Source organism: Cotesia glomerata, linkage group LG4, assembly GCF_020080835.1.
Source record: "Cotesia glomerata isolate CgM1 linkage group LG4, MPM_Cglom_v2.3, whole genome shotgun sequence".
NCBI classification, from domain to species: Eukaryota; Metazoa; Arthropoda; class Insecta; order Hymenoptera; family Braconidae; genus Cotesia; species Cotesia glomerata.
The window spans coordinates 28,575,391-28,594,622 of record NC_058161.1 but is presented as its reverse complement, the minus strand read 5'-3'; the positions used below and the strand labels follow the sequence as shown (position 1 = coordinate 28,594,622).

Here is a 19,232-nt window from a genome sequence, read left to right as displayed (position 1 = left end):
GTCTGGGCTGTCTGATTATTTTTTCAATTACGGAAAAATTCCCACTGAGTAGGTCCCCCCCTTTCCCCTATCCGTTCTTTACCAACTCCCTTAAAATTTGCTTTAATATGGCTTTAATAAGAAGAAAATTGAAAAAATGAAGGAAGATGCTCAAGAAAAAAGAAGGAAAAAAGTCGCCGAAAATGTCAGGTGTCAGATGTTCATAGCACAAAGGGAGACTATGATTGAAGTAGACCAGTTTTTCCGAGATAATTTTTTACATTAAAATTTGTTTCTCAAAGTCGATTTATTTAAAAAATTTTATTAGAGTAGATCTTTTTTACAATTAGTTTTATAATAATTATCGAGTCAATTGCATAAATTTTATTTATTTTTTTTTTTTTTCACCATTATAACTTCTTAAATTTTTTATGATGAGAATAACTTTTCTTTCTACAAATGATTATTTAATCCTTCAAAGATTATTCAAACATGAATTTTTTTTTTAAATAGATTTCTTACTGAGCATAACCAAGAGAAATCGATCAAACATTTAGTATGTTTTCCATGTAAGCTTTACTTTTTTTAGTGCAATATATCTGTAAGTATGAATGAGTCAGTTACTTTCGCTAAGAAAAACATTATAAATATAATCATCGACGATTGTCACGACAAAAATGTTGTTGTCACCAAAGAATTTGTTCTATTTTTTGTAAGTATTAAAAAAAAAAAGAGTTTTCTAACCTCCTGAATATTATGTTAGAAGTAATTAATTGCTTGACTGTTTTAGGCTAACTTGCATCAGTTGAATCCACATTATAATCTGAATGAAGACATGAACAAAAAAATCAGTGTTATTATTAGTAAATTACTGGAGAAAAATCCAAGTTTGATAACTTTGAAAATGCAGTTAAATTTTGCGCGTTATTATTTGAATAAAAGTATATATTATTTTTCAATTAATTTTGAATAATGAAGTCACATTGAATAAAATTCTTTATTATAAAAAAGGTTATGAAATAGTTTAAAAAAAAATTTATAATTACTTGAAGATCTATTTCCAGGTGATGTAATAAGAAAATGCCGACAACGACTAGAAAAAAAATTATGTCCATTAATTAGTGAAATTTGTAAAATTTCTCGCGTGACTGCTGACCGAGATATCGAGAAAATTTATCAAAAAATTTTAATCGTCATTACGATGATGAGCGGCCTTGGAAATACAATGACACCGCCTGTCTTGAAGTATGTATTTCTTATCTTTAAAACATTAAGGCTATAAATCAAATATAATTAGTTTATTTATTCGACTATTGCACGCCTCAAAAGCAAAGCGGATAAGGTTGTGCTTTACTCTTGCCTTACAAAAATCAAGCGATTTCTTGAACAAAAATTGTCTCTATTTATTTTCTATCGCACTTGTAAGACAATATTTACATATAAATGTAATGAAAAAACACTAGTTACAACACTTATGAGATTTTTAATAGTATATTACACACCTAGGGAAGTAAAGTAAGAAATGTCTTAGATCACATGTAATTGTTGGCCGAGGCGAAGCCGAGGTCAACAAACATGTGATCTGAGGCTTTTTTATTTACTTCCCGTGGAGTTTATACTATTTTTTTGCTCGACGAAGGCAGGAAGCGGCACTTTCGTTTAGCGCAGCGGGCCAAAAGTTGACGCTTTCTGCCCGTCGAGCAAAAAAAGACATTAAACTTTTTAAATAAATAAAAAACATGTTTAAAAAAATTATTCTGTGGACGTCCGGCTGTCAAATGTACACGGAAAGAAAATTGTACGAAAAATTACAATGAAAACATTGTAATTTTTAGTATAGGACATTGTAGTGCCGGACCAGAACTCAAACATCGTAATTTATACGACGCAACATCGTAAATTTCTATCACTCAAATTAAAAAGAAATTTAGGTCACCGAAAAAATAATTCTGTATGACCGAAAAATCGGTGTCCTCTCCGCGACAAGTTCAAGGTTTATCTCCTTACGCTATCGGAAGGAATATGTAAATTTCTGTTCAGTCACATAATAACCCTAATAAACCACGCTTTGATGAAAAGTAGTTGGATTTCAGCAGTTACAGTTAACTTGACATCAAGTTTGCCGTAAATTTTTACAGTACAACAGTTGTAAACAAATTGACTAAAATCTACAGCCCCAATTTCAATACAAGTTAACATCAAACTTTTGGTTAAATTGTACTACAATTTTACTACAACTTGGATAAAATACTTGTACTACAAGTCTTGACGTCAAATTGCAGTGTAACTTGTAGACAACTTAAGTAAAAATGTTTGGTTTGCAACTTTTTTCATCAAGTTGGCTACAAATTTCGGAGGTAAATTGAATAAAAGTTTGAGTTAATTAAGGTGGCTATCAGGGAAGACCCTCCATACAGTAGTTGGTCATCTTTCGGTGGTGGCGTCGCAAACTACTGGACTCTGTCACTCTTTTATTAAAACATATAGTATGCGTCTTTATTCACTTGCTCTTGCGGAAAAAAAATTAGGAAAACGGTTGACCCTGAAGGCCATCCCTGCAACTTCCCGCTAATTCCATACTTAGGCGCTTAAAATTGCACCAATGATGTTTTTGAGCTCTTCGAGCTCAAAAATACAATTTATGGGTTATTTTGAGCTCTCCAAGCTCTAGCAATAACTTTTGAATGAATAAACCGATTTTCACGCGGTTGGCAGCATTTGACGCAGTTTTTCAAGCCTCACAAAGAATCTCAAATTTTGAATTGATCGCGCTAGGAATTTCGGAGTTATTCCGAAAAAACACTTTTTTCGGTTTTCTTTCGTTCACGATATCTCTCGAACGAATGAACCGATTTTGACCGGACTGGTGGCGATCGACGTGGTTTTTCAAGGTTAAGAGCTGATTAGTTTTTGGAATTGAACCATAAAGCCGTTTAAAAGTTATTCCAAAAAAACCACATTTGAAAAAAATTTTTTTTTCAGTTTTTTGAAGATTTCTCAAAATCTATTGATCTGAATCGGTCCAAATAGTTTTCAAAATCTAAGTTTGGTCAAGCCCTTTCGAATGGCACCAACCACGATAAAATCGGTCAAGCCGTTCAAAAGTTATAAGCGGTTCACATACTTTCACACACACACACACACACACACATACATACAGACACCGTGACAACCTCACGGGGATAGTCAGGGAAGCTTCCTGTGACCTTCAAACGTCGAGATCTGATGAAAACTCGATTTTTGCTACACGGGGTGAAAACAATAACTTCCCGATTTTTGAAAATCTTCGATTTTTTTAGCGGGAAGTTAAAAATTTACTAAATAACATCGTAATTTTCAATAAGTCAAATTGTATTCTGTAGAAGGCAGCATCGTAAAAATCAAGTTACTGAAAGTCTAGTCCTGGATTACGATGTTACTATTGTAATTTTTCATAGGATTTTTTTTTCCGTGTATGTATGAAAACTAGCGTGGTCATATAACTGCCGAAAAACTTAAGTTAATTGATCAAGTCCACTTATTTTTTATACGCTTCAGTATGATTTAAAACTAAGTCCTTTCAAAAATCACGGTCTAATTCTAGGTAGTTTATTTATAATTAGCAATAAACTAAAAATCCACTAATCGTTTGTATATCTGTATCTATGTAAATAAGGTTTGTTTATAATACATGCGCAGTACCTTTTCTTTTGTGGGTGAACAATGACGCAAAAGATTTAAAAGTATTTGTATTTCATTTTAATCAATTGTATTATGGAAAATAAGATTATGAGGCGTGCACTTTTGGATTATCCAAACTTTTCGTCTATTATTTAATTGATTATTGTATCAGAGAAGCTGCCATGGCGTTACAAACTGTTTACTTACCTTCAGAAGTTACCAATTTTGTAACATATTCGCAAAAGGCTAAAAACAAACAACTGATTGAATTGATGAGCATCGTTGCAGGAATCAGATTGTTCAACAAAGATTGTCAGCGTGGCGGTCAAGGTATCGATAATTGTAAGTACTTTATTAAATATTTAATATTAATATTAATGTAATACTTAAAAATTAATTTTTAAAATTTGACCGAGGATAAAAATCTAAAGTTAAAATCTATACCAATTACATTTTATCGTCAATATTACAATTAGATAAGTAATTCATCTGCGCAAAATGGTTCAGTTTAGAACAAACTAATATTTTATTCGAAGAAATTATCAATTCATTATAAGAGCGATGGAAATTCATATAATTCACTACATATCATCAGTAAAGTTGGTGTAGAATGAATCACCTCTAAAATTAGTACTTAAAATACTATCAATTAAATCTTGGGTGATATAATCTGCCATGACCATAACCAGCGCACGATGAGGGTTACTGAAGTAACTAGCCATGCGGACTTTTTTTTTATGTACTTATGTAGTCCGGCCATTTTGACCAACATGCTTCTACGGCGGATATTAAGTAAGTTGCAACAACGATACTAATTAAAAATATTTTTACAAAGTTTAACGCCATTTTCAATACCCACTATGTCGTTATATATTGCAACGTTCTTGAAGAAGAAATTCACTAAGTATGACTAAACACAAAGTTTTATTTCCATACTATCATATTAGTCATAAGATAATCTTGAAACACTGCATCGTTTTTCTTCAAATAGGAATTCAATTTAGCTATTCGAAAGAAATAATACTAAAAAAAAAAAATAAAATAAAACGTTCACGACTGAAGACAATCAGACGAAAAAATTTTTTATAAGCTGAGAGTAGAAAAAAAAATTAGGAAAACGGTTGACCCTAAAGGCCATCTCTGCAACTTCCTGCTACCTCCATACCTAAATGCTCAACAATTCACTTATTTTTTAAGCTCTTCAAGCTCAAAAATATAATTTTTGTGTAATTTTGAGCTCTCCGAGCTCAAATAAATCGCTGTTCTGTGCTTTTGAGCTCGAAGAGCTCAAAAGGCTAATGGAAGTTTTATAGAACACTATTTTTTGAATTTTCAATCCGCAATAACTTTTGAATGAATTAACCGATTTTCTCGCGGTTTACGGCATTCAACGCAGTTTTTTGAGTTCTTTGAAAAATTTTTAAGCGTAAACTGGTCAGACTAAAACTTTCATAGAAATTTTGAAAAAAACATTTTTTCCAATTTTTTTCGACAACGATATCTCACGAACAAATCAACCGATTTTGACCGGGCTGGTGGATATCAACGTGGTTTTTTGAGGTTAAAAGCTGATTAGTTTTTGGAATTGATCGGTTGAGCCGTTTAAAAGATATTTCCAAAAACGAATTTTTGGAAATTTTATTTTTGAGATTTCTCAAAATTGATCGACTCAAATTCTGTAAATTAGTATCAGATATTTAGTGTGCGTGGTTACGAAATATTTCACTTTTTATGAAATTCCTAAAATCTATCTACTAGGACTTTTAAAAAAAATTGAAGTACACAATGACGCACACCAAGTACGTTCCAAAATTGTTTCTTTTAATTTTTAAATTTACAACAAAATTTTTTTTAATGTCCAAAAATCATATACAACCATATCGGTTACTTGGATTTTTTAATTTTTTATTTTATATCTTTTTGTAAAGAAATAAAAATTTTTTTTCTTAATAGTCTTATGAACGTGGACTTGGCGCGACTTTTTTACAGTGAAACTGTTTTCGTTCGGATTTTAGTATTTTTTGTAATTATAATAAAAATTTGCAATTGGTACCAACTTAAATTTCAAGTTGGCTGCATTTTTTATAGCAAACTATCCCCTTGAAGCTACAGTTTATGTAAAAATAATTGCAGCGCACCCTGGCGGGTGTAGATGCAAGCTGTGAAATTTATTTTTTTAACTGTAGTTTCCCATCTATTGGACTATCACCATCCATTCTCGAATTACTTAGTTTGTGGCATGTCACTTTTTACATCGAAAAAAAGTCAGGATCGAAATTTTTGAGCTTGCTATAGTTTGTGCTGATAAAATTTAATAATTTCAAGTAGATTAATTGTTATAATTGAATATAATTAATTGATATCAGTAAAATAAAGTATGAATTACTGTTATAATATAAAATTTAGGAACAAGAAGTACCGTAGAATTAAATAAAATTTTGCAACCTCGAAATACCGTTCTGCTTACAGTAAACACACTCGGTAGTCTGGCGCTCCGTTTACAACGGATTTGAACGGAACTTGGCGCCAGATTCTACCGAATCTGTGGATATATATATATTTTATATGTAGTAGAGTGTACGGTATGGCTTCTCACTCAGTTCGACGTTGTTGTTTACTACGGTACACATAACCTGCGTTTTATTTAATTTTGATGTGAAACATTTTTATTTTAATTTTTGACAATAAAATATGTGTGATAGTGATAACTCAGAAGATCAAAGTGATCAACCCTGTGCAAAGAAAGTGAAACTACACTATGGCATACCACCAAGTCATCAGTAAGTAGATCGTATTTTTCAAGTGTCCATAAATGTAATTATTATATTTTTATATTTAATTAATTATATTCATATTAATCATATTAGTAATTATATAAATTATATTAAGATTAATAATTATATAAATATTATCTTCAATTAATTATTTTTTTATTATTCATGAAGGAATTAATATGGGAAAATTTATTAATAAACTTTATATTTGCAAATCTTTAGTCATATATTGCAATAATTAACTAAGATTTGAGTACAAATTGAAAATAAAATAGATTCAATTGCAATAGACGTAATTTCTGGCTGTACTAATCATGAGCAGGAAGCGAATACGAGAAAAAAATTACACAAGATGTCAGTGATTGATACAGGAGGGTTGCCATACGAAATTATTTTTATTGGCAAACCTTACATTATTACAACTAACATAGACGTGGTAGACGGATTAGCTAATGGCACCGTTGGAAACCTTATTCATATCGAACAAAACGAAGAAAATCAAGTTACTCGCATACGGCTAGTTTTTCCAGATAAAAACACTGGTACAGTGGCTAGAAGAAAAGCCGCTGCCTTTGTTGCAGAACATAATATCGATAAACGTGCTGTGCCTATTGTGCGTCGAACTTCAACAATATCACTCAATAATAATAAAACTATTGTGGGAAAAAGAAATCATTTTCCATTGATATCAGGATGTGCTATGACTATTCATAAGTCTCAAGGAGGTACTTATGACGAAGTGGTGTATGAGTATAGTAAAAGTCATAGTATTCCATTACTTTACGTAGCTTTAACACGAGTAACGAAGTGCGAAGTGCTGAAGGGTTGTTTATATGTAACAGTACGGATGATTTAAGATTTTATCATGGAAGGAGAGTTGATCCATCAGTTTCCAGCTTACAGCACGAATTTGAAAGATTATCTTTAAACAGACTTACTACATTGCAAGGATTGATCACTGATTTTATGAACTCCAGAAATAAATTAGCCATATACACTTTAAACTGTCAAAGCCTCAGAAAACATGCTGCTGATTTACAAGATTATATTTGCAGAAATAGTAACTTTTTGTTACTAACTGAAACATGGTGTCCTGCAGATGAAGCAGTTGACTTATGTAACTTTCATTGTATTGGAAAATTTAAACGACAAAATGTTAGAGCCGCTGGAGTGGCCATTTACAAAAACAACAACACTTCACATGTTACTACACTCAATATGGATCTAGCAGTTCAAAATGCTACAGAAGTTCATGTTTCCCAAACATCTATTGGTGATATGTGTACTTCACATGTTAAACTAGAAGACGGAAGTGAATTAATTATGATTGTAGTATACATTTCACCTAATAACAAAATGGATCATATAATTTCATTTTTACATGAAAGGTTATTTCCTTATAGTCAAAGAGGTTCAATAATTTTTAAAACGAATAAACATAAACTACCATTAATTTTAGCTGGAGATTTTAATGTAAATTTTGCAAGAGCTGAATCAATGCCATTAATGACATTTCTTCAAAAAGAATTTCAATTGCAAATCAACAACAATCCAAGAGAATCTACTACCAAATATGGAACAACAATAGATGCTGTATTTGTGAGATATCTTGATAATGTTTCATCCAATACTTTTGTAACGTACTTTAGTTATCATCGACCAATCGTCACAGTAATACCGGCAGAGGAAACATCGAATATAACTATTACTGAAGTCACAGATGAAAATATTTAAATTGTGGCCACTTGATATTAATATCGAAAGTTACCATTTTCTGTAAGAAAATCGTAATACTTCATTTTTTCATTACGCTATATTTAATTCCTGTAATAATATTATCTTTTATGCATATTACTTGTACACACAATCTAGATTTCCAATCCTTGTGATGCCCAAGTTTACTGTTGCAGCGATGTAATTAGTTATGTTTACTAATTTTATCTTGAAAAGATAAATCCATCTACGTCAAAGAACATGACAAAAATGTCCATAAATTTCAAACTACCTATGAAATCATTTTCCTTGTTTTTCGCTATAGTCTCCCAGATTTCCAGAAAAGTGGTCGACGTAAGAATCCATGAAGCGTAGTTAAGGCTCTGAGTTGAACCCGAATCGTCTGGTTACGAGCCCAGCTCACTACCAGATGAGCTATCTGAGACACACATCGCGGAACGCTTTAATCACTTATATCTGACAAAATATTTCTATAGTGTATAAAATGTAAAATTGTATTTGCAATTATAAATATAAAGTGAGTGAATTGAATTAATTTAATAGTTTTTTGTTTCTAGCTATGACATTGAAGTTAGCAATCACTTGACTATTTTGTAATTTTTTTTTAACAAATAAATAAATAAATTTGTTCCAAAAAATTATTTATAAAAAATTTCATTTTTAATTTTTATAAATTTTACAGTAATTTTTTATTAAAAAATCATTCCAACTTAACAATAACTTTTTTATAGATTAAAAGTTGGTTAAAACTTAGATTCAAATTGCGGCAGTAGATTAACGTTAAGTTACTATACAACTTCAACACAAATTGTATATAACTTTTACTGTACAAGTTTTGGAGTGAACTTAACGTTAACTTTGACCAAACTTTCTATACTACAAGTATTTATATAGTAAGTGTGGCTATCAGGGTTATTAGTGATGTTAACATCGCATTTATTAAATGCCGAATCTAACCCAGCTAGTAGAATTTTTCCACGATGTTGACCAATAGTGTCCTCCAGCGACCACTTGGTTACAATTAGATGTCGCTCCGCCAAATCACGGTAATTTCTACAGATTCGGTAGAATCTGGCGCCAAGTTCCGTTCAAAAATCCCGTTGCAAACGGAGCGCCACGTATCTCGATTATTAAAAATGAAAAGGTTCAATTGAAAAATTGCTAATTAACTATAAACGCGTTACTGAAAAAAAAAGATAAACCAGATTAATAATAAACATGATAGTATTTTTAGGTAATACAATTGATAAATATTGTTTTTAGATGTAGGATTAATTCTTTATAAGCCATTTTTTACCTCATCTCTAAATTTGTCATTTTTGAAATTGCGTCAGACGAGGTTGCGTCAGAAAACCCTCGATAAGGATTTAAACACTAATAATACATTCTCGCCTTCTTCGTTTTTCAATCATATGTGCTCGATTTCTATTAAATGAATAAAAATTGTGTTTTTTTGTCTGCCATCTTTCAAGTATGAAACAAAAAGTAGCTGTAGTGAGCCCAATTCCCAAAAAATAGAGAATAAACAGTAACGACTCTAGATCAATAGGCTTAAACTCAGGATTGAGTTCAATTGGCATTAATAGCAATTCAAGATCAGAAACCAAATCATTCTTCAGCTTCAGTAAAATTCCAGTGTCTTCCAGCAATATTATGAAGTTATTAAATTTTTCATTGAGCGGCCAATCATGGCGAAGAGCATATAATACATAAGTATCTCTAATGAAATTTTTGGACAGGTAATAATTTTTGAAAGTATCTTTCGCCAACTTCATGCGTTTGAAACCAACAAGGAAACCAAAGTGAATGCCAATCATTGCATCCATTTCATTCTTCAAAACTGCTTCAATACCCTTGAAAAATATTGTAGGAGTAGACTTCAGCTCTAAAATGTTGTCATTTACAAATAAATATCTACTGGGTGGAGAATAGCAAAATTTTCCATATCTTCTGCTTTTCAAGTCTTCTAATGTTTCAGCATTGTGTCTCAATTCAGGATTCGTGAGAAATTTAGACAAATGTCCGCTAAAAGTTGCCTGAAGTATCAAAAAATAGATAAATATTACTCCAAAAAAAATTCGAAGAGCCAGAGAATCAATTTTTGAGTAAAGTGATGTCGAAGTCCAGAGACGGAAAATCTCGAAAATAGCGAACCAATGACCTCGCAATTTATTGATGTACCAAATAACAAAATAGGTGATTGCTGAAATGATAACTGTAGCTGTGATCATCATTGGTCCGTAGAAATCGTACATTTTTTCCAATGGGCTGCGAAGTCCACGATTTTTCGAGAAAATTGTATAACCAGTGTAAATAATTTGATGGCTAGGAAGAAGATCAAATATGATTTCGTGAGTGGCCAAACACATAGCGACGTCAGTTGTTTTGTTTATTAAACGGATCAACACACCACGAGGTTTCGATGGATCTTCAATCGGTTCCACGTCGTAATTGTATTTAAGGGTAATTTTAAGTCCCTTTTTTAACAGTTTTAACATGTCACCTTCAAAGTGCGTATAAATTAAATTGTGGTTCTCTTCATTCAAGTTCGGTAGGAGGTAAGATTTTGATGAAGGTAGGCAGAGAGCTACATTTAATACTGCTTTATCTAAATATTTAGTCCGATCGAAACTCAAGCTCGTGCATATATTTCCTGTGAATTATTTCAATTATTCGAATTGTTGCCCAGGTAAAATGTACTTCAGCAAGATTTAGGGGCCAGCGTCGTGAGCAAACCCCTAGTTGATAGCGTCTTTTTCTACTTATGGGTCTTGCTCAAGTTCATGTCGAAAGAACTGGTTCAAGATTTATATATAACTAGCTCAAGACATCTTGTGCAAGAATATGAGACAAGTCTAATGCAAGGTGCATTGAAAAACTTTCTGACGCATTCCTTGAATCAGAAACTCACAACAAACACTTACTCATGACTTGTTTAAGATTTGCTAAAGATCCGTAATTCTCAGTAATATGTTCATTTCCGAAGCATTTGTAAACCAAAAACTAACAGCAAATGTTGAAGCGTGACTTGTTTAAGATTTGCTCAAGATGCATGATGCATTATATATTTTATAGCACATTTTCCCCTCCACTACTTGAAGATGTATTGATTCAGTGGTGCTCATTTTAAAATAATTTTGTCTTTATCGATAAAATAGTAGGTCTATACTCTAAAAGGTTAAGCTGAATGAGATGCACTGATCCTATAGTAAATATTAGGAGCGGTAGAATGATGCGAACGGTCATTCGAAAATATTTGATTTGAGCATGTCTTGCACAAGTATATATTCAGCATGCTTTTGGTGTCAGTCTTTCTTATGAATTGATATGGTTAGTTTATCGACAAGCATCTTCAGATTTTCTCAACTTTCTTACACAATTCTTGAGCTATTATCTGGCTCAAAGTTCTTGTACAAGACTTGTTTAAGACTTGTCAATTGAATTTGCCTACATGTATCTGGAGCAAGACCCATAGGTAAAAAAAGACACTAACAACTATTAAAATTGAAACCAGACTTGCTCAAGCCTTGAAAAAGATTGCTATATGGGTGACATAATAAACATATTTCTAGAACTGAATTTACTCACTTTTAGTGAAAGGTCGATTGTATATTGCCATATAATCATATTTTTCTGTGATTTCTCGAACAATTTTCCATGGATCCGGCGCATATTTTGAATAAGGATTAAAAGTAAAAATAAATGGCTTTCGCGTAAAATCAAAGCATACAAAGTAACAATTTAGAATATTCAATTTCCAAGCAATCTTTAGAACTTGTTCTCCATCACTACAACCATTTTTTGATCCACTTAGAATATAAAATATAGAATTAACATTCCACCACGGTGATTGGTTAAACTTGTGAAGAATTCTGTCGATTTCATGCAAAGAACCATCAAATGCTGCAATAAACGAACTCCGTTTTGTAATAGTAAGTTGATTGACTGCTGATAAATTACAATTCAAAACAATAGTAACTGCTGATTCTAAGTCAGAAAATGACTTGATCAGATTTTTATCAGTGTCACAATTGATTATGGCCCTTCTATTATCATGATTGCAGTCCATAAGATGTTTCTAAAACGAAATGGTTATTAGAAGAAAGATTTCAAAATTTTTTATACCCCGAGTAAAAACAGAATTCCGCCGCACCACCGCCGCAACACCGCTGCACGGCTTTTTAAGCGCCGCACCACCGCTGCACTACAGCCGTGACAATTTTGGTTATTTTACAAGTGCCGTATCACCGCCGCACCACCGCCGTGACAAGTAAAGAATTTATCTATTCGCCGCACTACCGCCGCACCAGCGCCGTGACAAGTAAATAAATTTCTATTCGCCGCACCACCGCTGCACCACCGCCGCACCACAGCTGTGACGCGCCCGGGTAAAAATAAAATGATTAATTTTTACGAAAAAATAATAAATTTCGTTCGACCGCCGCACCACCGCTGCACCACCGCCGCACCATACCACTGTTTGATGGTATATACATTGAAATAATATATTCGTTGATCATTCAAATAGCTTAACTAAATTTTTTAAGTTAAGTATGGCTTGCAGTGCAGTTGGCAATGTTCGAGACTTCCATGCAGACGATCCAGGTTCGAATCCCATCACAGTTCAATTTTTAAAATTCTTTCAGAGTATTTCGATAGGCGTACCGCTTCTGTGCAACCCGAGGACGAAATTAAAAATCTACATCAACAATACGACTAAAAAAATCAATAATTTCGCGGTGCTTTGGCCTGATTTAAAAAAAATTTTTTTTTTTAATATTAGGCATTCGATTAAAAGGAGGTTGATCAATAGGTCTTACATAAAGATTTCTAGTCGCATTATTTATTAATTAATTATTGCGTGATAAATTAATTATGATACCATTTTTTGTGAAATTGTAGGTATGATTTAGCATTGGTGCGGCGGTGGTGCAGCGGTAGTGCGGCGATGCTAGGGGGAGTAAATTTTTAGCGTGCGGCGTAATAGTCCGCCAAACGGCGGTCGTGCAGCGGTGGTGCGGCGGTCGAACGAAATTTATTATTTTTCCGTAAAAAATAATAATTTCATTTTTACTCGGGACCTTACCAAAATTCCTGACAAGACGGAAAATCGGTTCTCTTCGAAACTCATGTTCATATTCGGTACTAAAACAACACCGTTGAAGAATAAAAAATAAAAAAATAATTGAATCCAGTTAAGAGCAATCATTTTAAAAATTTACTCCACTGTTGTCATCAATCGTGCCACTTAATAAAAAATAATGCAATGAATATAATTACGTGGAGTTAATAGCTTTGTATAATAATATGTTCTTCAATAGATTACCTCTATACCAATCAGGTCATAGAAGTAGTTTACTTCCGTATTTATTGTTTGCACTGATCCTAACTATATTGCCGCTTAAGTAATTACATGTGTCGATTACAACGCAAATAAACGGCTTACTGACAGTAATTAGTTTTGACATGAACGAAAGAAGAGTCACGTCAGTCATTGATTTTTATTTTTAATTATAAGCAATTATGGCTGCTTATAATATTATAGAATGAACTGACTTACTTAAGGTAACAGTCCCCATTATTGACACTATAAGAGTGACCATGAATACTTGAATTTTTTTATCATGTTTCAAATCAATATTGTCAACTTTCCTTTTATAGGACACCTTAGTCATTGTTTTTACTTATATAATTTAATTAATTAACTTTAATAGCAATACATTTAATAGTTATTATATCAACTTAAAACCAACAGGTCGAATATATGCATTATTAACAGCGCAAAAAATTCAAAGAGCCGATTATTGACATACCATTGATCCTATTATTGACAGGTCTTTTATTACATATAAATTTATATTAACAATAATCATTTTTACTAACTAATGCAAAACTATCAATAATTTTTATTATTTGAAAATTCGTTTAAGACCTAGTTTTTCTATATTTTTTACCAGGTTATTTTTTAGCAATTTTTTCTAGTCTCAAATACTTTGATTCTTATAAAATCACATGACAGTATGTAAATATTGGTAAAATTAAAATTTAAAATTTAAAACTAATTTAAAATTAATTTTAACTCGATAAAGTATAAATAAATGATTATATGATTATTTAGACTATAAATAATCTAAAATAATTTTAAACAATGCATAAAATTATTTTTTATCATAAGTAGTTAAAAATATTTTTACAAAGAGTAAAGTCAAAAGGTAAGCCAGATACACCGCATTGCTTCTCTACCAATAGAAATTTTATTGAACTACCCGGGAAAAACGGATTAGATCTGGCCATATATAAACAGATATGGCCAGATATAATCAGATCTGGTCAGATCTTTAAATTGCCTGAGTAAAAAATATTATATATAATTATATATACTCATACATAATTATATACGAAAAATGGCCCTATATAATTATATAAAATTATTTCCGTAAAAAAAAAAAAAAAACAACGGCGAGCGCGGGAATCGAACCTGGGACCTGACGCTCAAAAGACTAATTCATTACTTTTTTTTTTTTTTTTTAAAGAAGTTTTATTTGCTTTGAAAAATTACATTTTTGTTACATTAATTGGCTGCAAATATTAACTTAAATTCAGATCACACGGCTTCGCCTCGGCCAACAATTACATGTGATCTGAGACATTTCTTACTTTACTTCCCTAGGTGTGTAATATACTATTCAACATTCAATAAATATTTATTTGGGAGGAAAGTATATTTATTAAAATAGTTTATAAGTATTTATTAATAGTTAACAAATATAGTTATATCTGGCCAGATATAATAAAATCTTTTTATGTCTGATGTATTTTTCAACCCAGATATAGTTATATCTATTTAGATCTGATCAGATATGACTAGATGTGATTATCTCTCCAATCCCATATCTGATCAGATATAATTATATCTGGTCAGATTTAAACCTTTTTCCCCGGGTATGAAAAAAAAAAAATTAGGAAAACGGTTGACCCTGAAGGCCATCCCTGCAACTTCCCGCTAATTCCATACTTAGGCGCTTAAAATTGCACCAATGACGTTTTTGAGCTCTTCGAGCTTAAAAATACAATTTATGGGTTATTTTGAGCTCTCCAAGCTCAAAGAGATTGTTTTCCTATGCTTTTGAGCTCTTCGAGCTCAAAAGTCTGATAGAGATTTGATAAGACACTATTTTTTGAATTTTTAAACCGCAATAACTTTTGAATGAATAAACCGATTTTCACGCGGTTGGCAGCATTCGACGCAGTTTTTCAAGCCTCACAAAGAATCTCAAATTTTGAATTGATCGCGCTAGGAATTTCGGAGTTATTCCGAAAAAACACTTTTTTCGGTTTTCTTTCGTTCACGATATCTCTCGAACGAATCAACCGATTTTGACCGGACTGGTGGCGATCGACGTGGTTTTTTGAGGTTAAGAGCTGATTAGTTTTTGGAATTGAACCATAAAGCCGTTTAAAAGTTATTCCAAAAAAACCACATTTGAAAAAAATTTTTTTTCAGTTTTTTAAAGATTTCTCAAAATCTATTGATCTGAATCGGTCCAAATAGTTTTTAAAATCTAAGTTTGGTCAAGTCCTTTCGAATGGCACCAACCATGATGAAATCGGTCAAGCCGTTCAAAAGTTATAAGCGGTTCACATACTTTCACACACACACACACACACACACACACACACACACACACACACCCACACACACACATACATACATACATACAGACACCGTGACAACCTCACGGGGATAGTCAGGAAAGCTTCCTGTGACCTTCAAACGTCGAGATCTGATGAAAACTCGATTTTTGCAAAACGGGGTGAAAACAATAACTTCCCGATTTTTGAAAATTTTCGATTTTCTTAGCGGGAAGTTAAAAATATTATAAATATCATAAGTTATTGAAGACGGAAAATTTTTATATTTTTATAGACATTTCTGTCACGTTTTTTGTCAAAAGGTGCAATTATCTTTAAAAATGAAAAAAAAAATTTTTTTTAAAGACTATAGTACATTAAGAATAAAACGGTATTTGAATGAGATATAATATTCTTTTGGTATTTTACTTTCATTTTTTGCTATTTTTAACCTAGAAACTAGTTTTTAAAGAAAAAAAAAATGCTCTTAGCAGAAAACGAGATTATCATTAGCTTTATAGAATTTATGGTTGTCAAATTTTCTGTGTCGACTCGATAATATACCCTTAATTTGAGTGACCGTACTTATCGATTGGAAGGATAAAGGACAAAACCTAAGAAGATGGATTTTAAAAAATTGTTGAACAAAACCGTCTATCATAATCATTTTTTTCATGAAGAGAATATCTTAATTGAATTAAAATAATTTTTTACAGTTCGATCTTCATTTGTATGACAATTGATGTCTATTTGTCGAATAATAGATAAAAAGAAATAGTTAAATAAAAGATAAAAATTGATAATAATATTTCTTTATTAATTGAATAAGCAAATGATACATCAAGGACCAAATTTATAGCTAACATCACTTTTGTTGAATTAAGATAATAACGGAAAAAAGTTTCTGACGTTTGAGTACTAAAAGTTTTAATAAATTTATTTTCACAAAAAAATTACCAAACATTTATAACTTTACAATATATCAACTCTTGAAGAAAATATTTTACAATTATTCGCTTTTATTTTCGATACTAGAAATTTGAATAACGCGCTACACGCGCGTTTGAATTTTAACCAATAATGAATCGTGGCCCGTTTTTTGCGAGTTTCGACCTTTGACTAACTTCAAGACTTTCATGTATTTTAATTTAGAGGACTATGGTTGAACTTAGCTAATTTAATTGTTCTACCGCGCATACGTTGGAATGTGTTCCACGCATGCCCATGATCTATTCCAACGCATGAGCAGTTGAACAATAACATTTAAGTATTGAAATATTAATTAATTTATCTGCAAAAAAGGGTTAAGTTGATAACATACTTCTATTTTACCCGGAAATTATCTATCTATTATAAGAGTCATAAAAATCCATACGATTTACTAGGAATCATCAGTATAATTGGTGTAAAATGAATCACCTTTAAAATTAGTACTCAAAATACTATCAACTAATTCTTGGGTGACATAATCCGCCATGACAATAATCAGTGCACGATGAGGGTTAGAAAAATAACTTGCCATGCGGACGTTGATGGGCGCTTCGCATTTAATATATCTCTTCGTAAAATAACCTCTAACCGCTAATATCCAAGTATTTCCATCCGAGAAATCAGACAGGAAATTGATGAAACAATGTCCACTATTGTTCCGATGAATTTGGTCGTGAAAGTTCTTGACATCAATCCACTTGTCTTCGAGATCCGAGGTACTATCAGTTGGAATTGATGTTCTCTGCACTCGGCAGTTATTAGTGACGTCAAAATCGCATTTGTTGAATGCCAAATCTAACCCAGCTAGTAGAATTTTCCCACGATGTTGACCAATAGTGTCTTCCACCGACCACTTGGTTACAATTCGATGTCCGTCCGCCAAATCACGGTAATATTGAACTATTTTGCAGTAGCTCTTGGTCACATCACTTTTCGGCTTCCATTCTTCGCGCATCAGTATCATCACGAATTCTCGAGGGTTAGCGGTTAGGAAGGAATTCACTTTTCTGAGAAACTCATCGAAGGGCATAAAATAAGCTGACCAACCATACAACCAGAATACGTTGGACGAAGACCAAATCGCACTATCCAGCACACGTACACCGTAGTTTAGCTGCTGTGAGATTGTTAACTCTTGCGTCTCAAATTTTGCGCTATTTGATGCTGAATGCCGTGTGCCAATAAGCGCCAATTCGCGTAATTTCAACGAATCCGATAAATGGCTGATGACTCTCTTACGGGGTACATGTTTTTTGTAATTACTCACGTAGTCCGGACAGTTTGTCCAACATGCTTCTATGGAGGATATTAAGGAGATCGTAAAAACGATACTAATTAACAATATTTTTATAATATGTGAAGTCATTTTAAATGTATTCACTAAGTGGTGAGAGATTCCAACGTTCTTAAAGAAGATATCGAATAAGTATGATGGAATACTAAGTTTTTTTTTCTTACTATCAAATGAATCATAAAATAAGCACGAAGCATCGCATTGCTTTCCTACCAATAAAAACTTCATTACGCTACTAAAAAAAAATTACAAAATGTTTGTTGGAAGATATGAAACATTTACGACCGAAAATTATCCTTGGTAGAAAATTTTTTTATAATTCTAGATTAGGATAGTAAATACATATCATTTTTCATCGCAAGAAGTTATTAAGAAAATATTATTATGAAAAAAATATTTTTTATATAAATTTTTACTCGTATTAAGAAATTTTTAATTTTTAAAGGATTTCTTGTTAAAGAATGTTTTATTGACTGAAGTTAAAAAACTTTTGAATAAAGTAACTGAATAATAATATAGGTATCTAATCCATGAAATTAAAGTTTAAGATAATTCACGCGAAGTGAAGATAATAATTTTTATTATTTTAAAATTCGTTTAAGACCTAGTTTTTCTATATTTTTTACCAGGTTATTTTTTAGCAATTTTTTCTAGTCTCAAATACTTTGATTCTTATAAAATCACATGACAGTATGTAAATATTGGTAAAATTAAAATTTAAAATTTAAAACTAATTTAAAATTAATTTTAACTCGATAAAGTATAAATAAATGATTATATGATTATTTAGACTATAAATAATCTAAAATAATTTTAAACAATGCATAAAATTATTTTTTATCATAAGTAGTTAAAAATATTTTTACAAAGAGTAAAGTCATAAGATAAGCCAGATACACCGCATTGCTTCTCTACCAATAGAAATTTTATTGAACTACCCGGGAAAAACGGATTAGATCTGGCCATATATAAACAGATATGGCCAGATATAATCAGATCTGGTCAGCTCTTTAAATTGCCTGAGTAAAAAATATTATATATAATTATATATACTCATACATAATTATATACGAAAAATGGCCCTATATAATTATATAAAATTATTTCCGTAAAAAAAAAAAAAAACAACGGCGAGCGCGGGAATCGAACCTGGGACCTGACGCTTGAAA

The 19,232-nt window shown here is 31.7% G+C and overlaps 2 protein-coding genes across 5 annotated transcripts in view; one reads left to right on the top strand and one right to left on the bottom strand.

Annotated features, from left to right (window-relative positions):
- The window catches only part of LOC123262433 (cilia- and flagella-associated protein 206-like), a 47,176-nt gene that overhangs the window by 5,198 nt on the left and 22,746 nt on the right, over positions 1-19,232 (top strand). For 2 of the 3 annotated variants that reach the window (XM_044724640.1, XM_044724641.1), the window contains exons 2-5: positions 493-691; positions 770-920; positions 1,044-1,224; positions 3,812-3,981. In XM_044724640.1, coding sequence (XP_044580575.1) covers positions 587-691; positions 770-920; positions 1,044-1,224; positions 3,812-3,981 — 607 coding nt within the window. In that variant the 5' untranslated portion in view covers positions 493-586. The remainder of the gene's footprint in view (positions 1-492; positions 692-769; positions 921-1,043; positions 1,225-3,811; positions 3,982-19,232) is intronic. The other variant, XM_044724642.1, reaches the window with a different exon arrangement.
- On the bottom strand, positions 9,513-13,704 carry LOC123262431. Of its 2 annotated transcripts, none has more exons than XM_044724638.1 (3): positions 13,229-13,704; positions 11,736-12,272; positions 9,513-10,800 (listed from the first exon to the last, which is right to left on the bottom strand). In XM_044724638.1, exons 2-3 carry the CDS (start codon positions 12,214-12,216, stop codon positions 9,515-9,517), a joined length of 1,767 nt encoding a protein of 588 aa, XP_044580573.1. In that variant the 5' UTR covers positions 12,217-12,272; positions 13,229-13,704; the 3' UTR covers positions 9,513-9,514. The 2 variants fall into 2 exon arrangements, with proteins under 2 accessions (XP_044580573.1, XP_044580572.1); XM_044724637.1 differs by having other exon boundaries at positions 11,736-12,225; positions 13,234-13,704.

What these genes read in the sequence shown, in the direction of transcription:
- LOC123262431 (XM_044724637.1), bottom strand. Translation starts at nt 13,356, where the DNA reads ATGATTGCTCTTAACTGGATTCAATTATTTTTTTATTTTTTATTCTTC. An exon ending in CCGTCTTGTCAGGAATTTTG is followed by an intron (nt 12,226 to 13,233) that starts GTAAGGTCCCGA and finishes ATTTCGTTTTAG; the next exon opens with AAACATCTTATGGACTGCAA. An exon ending in CAATCGACCTTTCACTAAAA is followed by an intron (nt 10,801 to 11,735) that starts GTGAGTAAATTC and finishes AATAATTCACAG; the next exon opens with GAAATATATGCACGAGCTTG.